This window comes from Manihot esculenta, chromosome 2, assembly GCF_001659605.2.
Source record: "Manihot esculenta cultivar AM560-2 chromosome 2, M.esculenta_v8, whole genome shotgun sequence".
Taxonomy (NCBI): domain Eukaryota; kingdom Viridiplantae; phylum Streptophyta; class Magnoliopsida; order Malpighiales; family Euphorbiaceae; genus Manihot; species Manihot esculenta.
The window spans coordinates 18,920,112-18,930,598 of record NC_035162.2 but is presented as its reverse complement, the minus strand read 5'-3'; the positions used below and the strand labels follow the sequence as shown (position 1 = coordinate 18,930,598).

Genomic DNA, 10,487 nt, shown 5'->3' with positions numbered 1-10,487 from the left:
TCCACAGAAAATATTTTTTTAATTAAAAAAATTAAATTATTTTAGAAAAATAACTTTTTCTTTAAGAAGTAATTTTCTGTATTTTAAAAATTTTATTAATTTTTATATATTAATTTATTAATATATTTTATTTTTAAATTAAAATTGAATAATAAAAACTAAGTTAATTTGTTGAAAAATATTTTTTTAAAAAATATCTACAAATTATTTTTTGGAAACCAAGTAGTCTAAGAGTACGATTCTTTTTTTTTGTTTGTGTGTGCATATACTATCTTCTTAATTAAACAAAATTTAAGGGGAAGTAGAACTGCAAAAATAGCTTTTTCAGTTTTTTAAAATTTAATCAAAATTTAAAAATAAAATAAAATTATTTTTTACTATTTTCTTTTATAACAAACGTTATGTTTTTACAAAGAAAAAAAATCTTGATTTTTCTATAACGAAAATACACTAACTTTTTGATAATTAAAATTAATTAAGTTATTTTTAGAATATTTATTTACAGCCATAAAAAGAATAATTATATTATTATAAGATGAGTAAATAACATATTAAAAAAAATTAGAACTAAAATAAAGTTTAAATATGTTTTATAATTATTTATTTTTAAGAACATGAGACTATATAAATAAATTTTTAAAAAAACAAATAAGTGAGAAACTGCTTTTATAAGCCTTTGGTTTGTTTTTCCAGATAAAATGAAAGAGAGTAAGTAGAAAGTTAAAAACTGATTTTATAAGTAAACAAGCCTGGACTATTCTTAAGAAAGTCTTGAATCTTTTTTTTTTAAATTTAAATTATTTTTCTTGATTTAAAAATTTTATTAGTACAATAAAACTTTTCATATATAAATTATATTCACACGAATTCTTTTTTTAATATTACAATTAAATAACAAAAATAAATTATTTTCTTAAACCAATTTTTTTTGAAAAATTTCTTGAAAAATATTTCACATAACAAGCGAAAACTCAGAAAAAATATCTTATTCAAGAAGTTAGGAACTTTGATATGTAATCCAAATAAAATAATTGAGAGAAGATATAGAAAACACAAAATAAAAAAAAATTAAAAAAAAAAGGAAAATCAAAACAAAAAACAGCCACACCCACTCAAAGAGAAAGGTTCTATCGAAATCTCTTTGGAAATATACTGTTTGGGAATTTGGTATCAATACCAAATTGCCCAGCATAGCCATTAAACTTATAAATGCTTCTGTAAAGCTTGACTTGCTCTTACATGGCACAGGACGAGCTGCGTGAGTACTTGAATAGAACAATGGTCACAGATTTTTATGTCTACCAGATGAGAGATCTTCAGAGGTTCAACCGTTTCGTAAGTTCTTCAACAAATGTACTTCTAGGAACCTCTTCTTCTACTGTGGTCTCAAGGTTCTTTACTTTTACAATCCCTTTCTCTAGCTCCTTATCTCCTACAAGTATCATCCACGGGATTCTCGACTCTTTTGCACGATCAATGTGCTTGCTAAACCGCGTACTGACAACGTATTCTGCTTTCAACTTGGCACTCCATAGCTCGCTAGCAAGCTCTGCAGCTAAAGAGAGTTTACTTTTATCTCCAAGTATGCTAAGCAGAACTTGAGTTTCAGTAGGTCTGGTTGTCTGCCAACACCCAAATTAGAAAATGGAGTCAGTTTCTGAACAAGTTTTACTGTATACTGGAGACCAGCAACTTTTTACCTATGGCAAATCTAAATAGTAATATCAGTAAGAGTGTTTGTCAGTAAACTTATTTCCAAAGACTTCACCTTGAAGAAGCTTGCAATATGAAAAATGCATCTAATCTTAGTTCATATTATATCAAAATTAGCATTCCATTTTGGAAGGAACCAACTTTTTGACCAGTGGGCGGTAATACAGAAATGGCCATCACAGGATGAAGCTAATATTTTTTCATAAGTAGCAGAAAACATATTAAGGGGGAAAACGGTTTGTTGTGGTAAGAGACGTGCTTTTCTATTCACTAACATAAGTGCAGAATAACAACTCAGGCTTATGAAAAAATAGGTCTCAATTTTGCCTGGCAATTGGGCTCCAGGTGAAGAATTCATAGTTTAGAAGTAAAATATTATTCAATAAATATATCAGACATGTATAGAAGTCACATGAAATGTCCTTATCACCTGATTACGGTCCTTTTGGAGCTGCTCCATTATAGTAAATACTCGCTCGATTCCAAGGCTGACCCCAACAGCTGGAACCTGCTTTGTACCAAACATTCCTATAAGGTTGTCATATCGTCCTCCAGCAGCAATTGAACCAACCTGAGTTATAAATGAGGCAGTATAATTTAGGAATTAAACCACGTGAGCTGCATTGCCTCATTATTGACTAGGAAAATCAGAATAGTGAGGAAAGTAGTAATAAAGAGTGAGAATAATAAGACTTCTTTTTTTTTTTTTTGTGCGCTTATCAAATTCAACTGCCCAGTCAAAGGGATCCCAAATCCTGTAACTAAACTTAGGTTTAGATCATGATGATAATTCTAAATCAACCAATGAAGTGAACTGCAGAATCACAATTAGGCATCACTGTCAAGCATGTTTCAGTTGCTAGCTAAATAAGCCAGAGCACCATCAGAGAGAGGTAATTTGATGTTTATGTGGCAGTCTGAAACCATTCTTTACTCTTTTCTTTCAGAAGAAAAAAACTCTCTAATCCTATTACAGTATTACCTATCAGGATGAAGAAAATGAGCCAAAATTACAACTTTCTCAACGGGTAAATGAAGGATGTTAGACCATCTCACACTGTCTTTCTCTGCCACACAGCTTGAAATCGCATCATTAACCAACTTGATCTCAACCATTTCTCAAAACCTTTATCACATCCCAAGAAACCATAAAAATCAAACATCAATACACAAAAGATTCGGCAAAAGTTTTGGAGAAGTCGCAAGCATCAAGTATCACCTGCAACCACTACTACTAAGATGACCTCCTTAACCCATCTCACAGTGTGTCAACAATACTTCACAGCGTGTCCAGTGACTTTTCAATTGCTAAAGATAAGCAAGTGGAAAACTGGAAATAAACCTACCCTAAATAAAATTGATAGATGTTAGACACCATGACTTTCCTAATACTCACTTCCATTATGAATAGAATAGCTTCCTTGGAGAGACCGAATTCAAATGCTTGATGCAGATGCAAGACGCAGGGCCAGTTTAAAGTGCTTGTTAAAGAATGTGCCATAATTAACTTTATTCTGAAACAAAACATGGTACTTTTGATATGATCACAGTAACAACTACACGGATGGGAGATGCAGGGCAGTTGAAAGTGCTCATTAAAGAATGTATGCCATTTATTAACTTCATTGTGAAATCAAATCAGTGGCACTTCTGATATGATCAGAATTAATGTAAGACATAAATAAAGGAATACTAAACCAATAGGAAAGGACTTTCAACATCATTTATGAAATCGTTGAGAAAGAAGAATCACAATCACTGATTCATTGCTGTACAAAGAAAAACACTGATTCATTCATTTTACTCCATCATGTCAATGAACTAATGCATCCTTTGAAGTCTTACAACTTTCCAGCAGAAGCAGGAACAAACCTAGACTGCAATCTTTATCTTTCTAGTCAAGGTTGATCCTTACTGTTCAAGCAATTTTATGAATCACTCTTGACATGGAATCTGGTTAGTCTTGAATTTATATAACTATATATATCCATCAGGTCAACAGTCTAAATGAGCCACAGTATCTCCTTGTTGACTGATTCAATCATAGTCCAACAAGAACACCGACAGATTATAATTTATGCTAAAATATTCCTCATGCATTATACTAAAAGTAATGAGAATAATATTTAAGCAAGTCAACAAAGAGATATCCAGAGGAATTTTACCTGTGTAGTCCCCTTAAAAACAGCTTCAAATATGACTCCAGTGTAATAATCAAGCCCTCTAGCCAGACTCAAGTCAAAAACCACTTTGTCAATGCACTTTGATTTCTCCAATGCATCAAACAAAATCTCCAAGTCATCCAATGCACGTTTAGAAGAAGTGTTTTCCAAAAACTTGCTGCCCTCCTGTTTAAGCTTTAATAATAATTCCTTAGGCTGACCCCTTTCCTTCACAAAAGTGCCAATTCTGTCTGCTGTCTCAACATTTAATCCCTTCTCCTCAACCTCCAAACATTTAAAGAATCATACAATTAAAAATTTTTAAGTTATTAAAAAAAAAAGGAAACGTGTGAAACCATTAGCAAACTATTCAAGAAATTGGTAACCCCGTAACTGACTAGCAAAACAATGTCATCATTCATCAATACAGAGAAAACATGAACAATTTTCCAAGTATACATTACATAGTAATTATTTGACAAGGAGTATTTGTTTAGAATTGTTTGGTAACATATGACAATGAACAAAGTATAAAGTTACTGATAATTACAATAAACTCAAAATGGTTCAAAGCCTCCTTGTGGAATTTGAAATAGTAAAGGCACAATTAGAGGGACCAGAAATGAAGAGGCCAAATCTACCATCTCATATACATATTTAAATCGTCAATGATGAATACATCTTCCTAACACGACTCACCCCGAGAATATTCATGGTACAGTACCTTGCTTCTACTATATATAACTAATATTTCAATATTTTTATAACCAACTACTGATTGCACTTTTAAATTTTAAGTAGCTTGTTTTGGAAGAATTAAAATGATCTAAGAGAGAGAACTTGCATGGTTAACTAAGATCAATAATTTGTTTGAACTACATGTATTGATTAATCAGGAATTTGTTTCTCATTGAACCAATAGACAGGATATATTATTGAATGATGTTTTGTTGCAAACTCAACAAAATACAAACCAAGCTGGCTGCATATTTGCAAAATCTTACCATTTCCTTCTTAACTTGTTCAAAGGATTGCTTGTCTAGTTTGTCAATACTTGAACAAATAGTACGGAACTTTTCAGGTGGCACTCCACAAATTTCTAGCATACCATCCAGCAACTTCCTATGATTCAATTTAACCTGTCACATTAAAAAATAAAAATAAAAAAAGGGAAGGTTGAATCAGCACTTAAATTATTTTGATGGTTCAAATTTATCTCCCAAAAAGAAAACAAAAATGAAATAAACTATAGACTATAGATAGCAGTTCCAGACCACAATATGCAAACAAAAGGGAAGAATCAGTCTTTAGCAAGTATACTGATGGTTATGCCATTATGGTACTGTAAGAGCAGTTGGATTCCAATGGAAGAAACCATAAAAAAATAATTTAAATTCTGATTCACAAAATAATGAAAGGAATAGCCACAATACAATTTATCAGTACATCTCTATTTGTCTGAGTAGTGAGTCGGTAAAAACAGATACTTTAAGTCTTTGATCCTGATCCAGAACTCTAATTTCATTCTCATTTTAAGATTCCATGACATGCTTTTATCGTGTCATCTAATCTCTCAATCTGAAATCATATGTAATAAGAGTTAACATATAAATTGAAGGGATCAGCATTATCTATTATCAACTACCATAGTGCATTCACTCTTAAACATTTAACTAATGCTACCAAATATAGGTAAAAACAACTAGCAAGAATTACCTCAAAATCTCCAATGTCTAGCTCATCAAGCAATTCTGTCAAAATCTTAAGAATCTCAAAATCTGGTCCCATTTCTTCATATTGGCCAGCAATATCGAAGTCACATTGATAAAATTCACGGTATCTTCCCTTAGAAGGGTTATCTCTTCTGTATACCTTAGCTATTTGATACCGTTTGAAGGATGTGATACCATTCATAGCCACATACCTAGCAAATGGAACAGTTAAGTCGTACCGTAGAGAACAAAGCTCTCCACCCTGCAACATGTGGATAAAGAAATCATAACAAAATATGTTACAACGATGAATAACTATCCCCTCTTTCCCATTAAGTCAATAAAATTAAAGAGACATAGTCCATAGAGAACCAAACACAATCCATGCAATAAAAAAAACACACACACGCACCCACAAACACAAACCACATGCAGATATATTGAAGAACACATCTGAAAACAATTAACCAAAATTACAAACTGCAGTTTAACTAAAATAAATAAATTTGAAAATTTTTTCTATGATTATCCAAAATGTACATATTGACCAGGAAAAATACCAAAAAAATGATGAACTTTTGTTTTCTTTTTTAATAAAATACTTGTATTTTGGTTTCCAATTTGCCCTACAAAATTACCAAGTCAACCAAAAATTTTACTCTCCAGTCAAATTTGGTGAAATTAATGGTTGGAGAGAGTAGCTGACATTTACATCATACCTGATGGCTCAAGCTAACATGTAAAATTATTTTTTTAAAAAAAATGGCATCTTCCTCTCTCTCTCTCAAATCTCAACCCATGCCCCCATCCAAAAGCACACCAAAATCAACAAAAATTGAAATGTGATACCAAAGCACAATAACATTAGAAAGTCCAGCATTGGTACACAAAATTCAAGCAAAAATAATAATCCAACAAATAAAATCAGAAAATTTATAGTCTTTCTTGTTAAGTGCCCACGAAGCGAATGGAGGAGAAAAAGATGATAAGGATTTCAAGTTGGACAACAGGGCCAGTAGAAGCAGTAAATGCACTCCTTGTCAGGTTTGGAAGTAGACTAGATGCCATAGGCAATTATGGGCTTGACAGCTCATGACACGTTAAAGGGGGTGGTGGATGGTGAAATTAATAGGAGAGGGGACTGTAGGTTGTGCCTCGTAGGACAGGAAAGGGTACAGCGGTAAGAGGTTATGGTTGTGAATGAGGAAATGGATGCAGTAGGAGAAGCTGCAGGTCATGACCCAAGACTTGAGACGGAGGGATAGAAAGCAAGAGAGGAGGGGGAGTAAGGGTAATTTAGTGTAGAGGGAGGGAGAGAGAGAATGATAGAGTAGAGAAAGTAGGCAAGAGGGAGGGAGAAGAGGGAATGTTTTCTTTAGTTTTCTTTTTGTATTCTATTTAAAAAAATTCCATGTCAACCTGAACTATAAAGTCTGATGTACACGTCAGCAGCTCCCACCATCGATTTCACTGGAATTTCACCAGAGAGTATATGTAGTGATTTTGTAAATTTGCATCGGTAAATTGGAAGGGGAAAAATGTATAGACCATTTCTGAAAAAAGTGTGAAAATTCAGCATTTTTTGTGTTTTATTTTTCCTTCTAATAATCACGTGACTTCATCACAGATGAAGAATCATTTTTAAACAATTCAGTCACCATCCTTGAGAAACAAAGCCTATACACAATTCAGTCGCCATGATCTAAATCCATTTGCCTGAAACCAAACTTTACTCCTCTGTTTCTGTTTCCTTAGTTTTAACAAATGCACTTGAAAGGTTGTGAGATACCTACAAATATACCTAACACCAATCACAATGACACCAATTAATAAAATAAAAGGAATCACATGTATATATATACACACACATACCTAAACTACTATAATGACTATAATTGAAATACCAGCTAATGTCAAAGCTAATAACAACAACAATAAATAGAGTAATACACATAAGCTCACTTGAATCAAGAATTAACAATTATTTACCTGGTCAGCAAGATCATAAATCAATTTTGAATCTTCGCCATATTTCCCCATAAGTGTCTCTCTTAATTCAAATGCAGGAGTGTCTAAGGCCGTGGCACCATGCCTCTTGAAAACCTCTGTTATTATTGAAAATGCTCTCTCTCTTATCGCCATTTGTTCTTTGGCAAAATCACGAGTCCCCTAATATTTAAAAAGATATTCACAAAACAATAATGCAAGATTCCATCAAATTCAAATAAGTATAACTACATATTCTCAGGGAACAAAACTGTATTCATTGAACCAAAAAAAATTTGCAGCATTGCTTTACATGCATAATTAACTCCCCTATGTCCATTAACTGTAAATGCTACAGACATGCCACAAACACCCATCAAGCTGCCTACAGTTTCCAATCTACCAAAAAAAGATGGTATTTTCAAGGTGAAAAGTCAATTTCTTTGTGACATTCCGGGTTACCTACATTGAATGTCATTATTCACTATCCCTAAACCCTGCATCCCCTCTCTCCCTCTCTTTCTTCCCCCCAACCCCCCAAGAGCATCATGGTACATGGATCAAATTTCATGATTCATTTCAATCTAAAGGTTTCACAAAGACAAAACAGACTCTGTTGAGAACCAAAAGCAGAATCAAATAAATGTGAAGTTAGTATCAGAATTTATTACCTTTGGAAGTTTGGGAAGTCTTCTACTTTCATTGCTTTCCACAATCTCTTTCACTTTTAGTACCAAAACATCAAAATCCATTTCCTTTGGATCCAGAAACAGCAAAAGATCTTGAACCCACTTTTCCAATACCTGCAAACTATCACCGGAATCCCCTCCTTTACCCTGCAACCTATCCTTAATTAATTGTACGATCACACTAGTTCCTTTCCCCAAAGCCAACTTTTTCTTCTTCTTCTCAGCCTTCTTTACCACCTTTTCATCTCCCCCGTTCACACCAATTTCTTCAACACCCTTTGCACTCATCAATTCTCCACCTTCAATTGCAAAAAACGCTGTTATCCCCTCCCAGGCAACAATACTCCATACGGTGCCCAATAAAGCATTCACTTCATGCACAAATTTTCCTGTGTCTTCCTCAAAGTCTGAATCCAAAACCAGCTTATAGGCATTTCTTAACACATTCTCATTGGGGCATTTCTTCTCAAATATGCTTATCAAATCAGTTTTCAGACTTCCATTTCCCACGGCCTCTAAATTCATTTTACCCCGACACAAACTAATCTTCCCCAAACTCTTAAGAGCTGCAGACAATGCTAACACCGCAGGTATGGCATCACCCTCGTAGACTTCCTCACGGGAATTCAATGAGACACGTGTCACCGAATGCAGTGACTTCACCACCTCCCTCAATCTCCCATTAATTTTGGGAACCTTAGAAAATGCTTCGCTCTGAAACTTACCAACAAACTTAGACCCATTAAGCAACACCTTCATGTCTCCAGCAACACCTATCCCCTCCTTGTCAACGAAGCCATCTCCAGTGTCCATGGAACTAAACGCAGCCACGTCAGCCTTGGCCGCCTCACACGACAAAGCAGCCACTGCGTCTACAATTGAAGCTAAAGCCGCGGATTCATGGTCCAGAATTGAACAAACGCCATATACATGAGCAGCTGATCTCTCTATTAGGAGCCGTTCCTCTTCAGTCACATCAATGGAGTCAAAATTTCCAGTCTCAAATTTCAAATTAAGGGTTTTAGAAATGAAATTAGGAAGAAGGGAACGGATGTTGGATGGATTGGAGTGGAGGAGGAACTTATTGAGGAGAATAGTGAGAGAGGCACGAATTTCGATGGAGGTGAAAGTTTTGGGAAAGGAGAACTGGAATGGTTTGAGAGGCGTTGTAGGGTTTTGATCGGAGAGCAATCTATCAAGCGCCGATGAGTCATTACGTAGCTGAGCTTGCCCGGTGGCGACGGCGTAAAAGGAGGAAGATGAAAGAGAAGAACCCTTGCCACCCAGGGTGATCACTTTCATTTCGCCTCTCTCAGCCATTGAAAAATTTCGAGTAAGAAAGATGAGAGAGGTAAGGGCTGTTTGTGTTAGGGTTTTATCATTTCTCTCAAAAGCCCCAGACTCCAGTGAACAAAAGCGCAATACTCAAGTACTCAAAGTCCCAGAGTTTGCATTTGGAATAATTTACAATTAAATCCTTGAAATATAACAAAACCTGCAAATTAGTGTCCAACTTAAGTTTGTACGACAATTTAGTCCTAAATTTAAGTGCTACTAAAATGATCCTCCAATTAAAATCAAACTCGATTTACTGTTAGTCAACCCAATTATTCAATGGAAAAAACTTGACGGACAAACCCGATTTGTATTAATATGGATCAACAGAGTTGTTTAATAATTTTTAACTATGGTGTAAAACCATTTACATAGCCAACTAATCCAATACGCATATTATAATATAGAGGAAGATCATCTCAACTCTGTAATTTATTAAAATAAAATCATCTTATCGAAATTTACATTTATAAAATTATTTAATCAGCAAACTTGTAATAATAAAATAAATAAATAAATTATTTAACAAGTCAATTTAATATCCTACGGAAAAGAAATGTAGGTAAAAGTGTTAGTGTATATGCCATAGGCCATTATCTTGGACCTATTTGTATGTCATTTTGGAGGCTTTTATTATTATTATTATTTGTTTGCATGTTACATAATAATAATTATCATCCCTGGTTACTTATTATTATGTTGATAATAATAAATATATAACTAGTATGATTATTGATTGATAATCATGAGATGATTATATATATATTGATATAATCAATAATCATAGATACTTGTTAGAGAACAAAGTATTGGATGGACCCGCACTGAGATCACTACATGGGTTAATGTCATAAGTGAATCTCAAAATAGTTATGTCTTAATCCTTTGAC

The 10,487-nt window shown here is 33.8% G+C and overlaps 1 protein-coding gene across 1 annotated transcript; it reads right to left on the bottom strand.

The window, feature by feature from the left end:
* Positions 1 to 961: 961 nt before the first annotated feature.
* Positions 962 to 9,668, bottom strand: LOC110608992 (histidine--tRNA ligase, cytoplasmic). The gene is made up of 7 exons (XM_021748283.2): positions 8,245 to 9,668; positions 7,577 to 7,756; positions 5,592 to 5,849; positions 4,880 to 5,014; positions 3,879 to 4,160; positions 2,144 to 2,284; positions 962 to 1,622 (listed from the first exon to the last, which is right to left on the bottom strand). Exons 1-7 carry the CDS (start codon positions 9,580 to 9,582, stop codon positions 1,317 to 1,319), a joined length of 2,640 nt encoding a protein of 879 aa, XP_021603975.1. The 5' UTR covers positions 9,583 to 9,668; the 3' UTR covers positions 962 to 1,316.
* Positions 9,669 to 10,487: the final 819 nt, after the last annotated feature.

Excerpts from the sequence above, each read along its gene's own strand:
- LOC110608992 (XM_021748283.2), bottom strand. The coding sequence starts at position 9,582 with ATGGCTGAGAGAGGCGAAATGAAAGTGATCACCCTGGGTGGCAAGGGT. Across the intron at positions 7,757-8,244 it reads GACTTCCCAAACTTCCAAAG|GGGACTCGTGATTTTGCCAA; the intron begins GTAATAAATTCT and ends TTTAAATATTAG. Across the intron at positions 4,161-4,879 it reads AACAAGTTAAGAAGGAAATG|GTTGAGGAGAAGGGATTAAA; the intron begins GTAAGATTTTGC and ends AAATGTTTGGAG.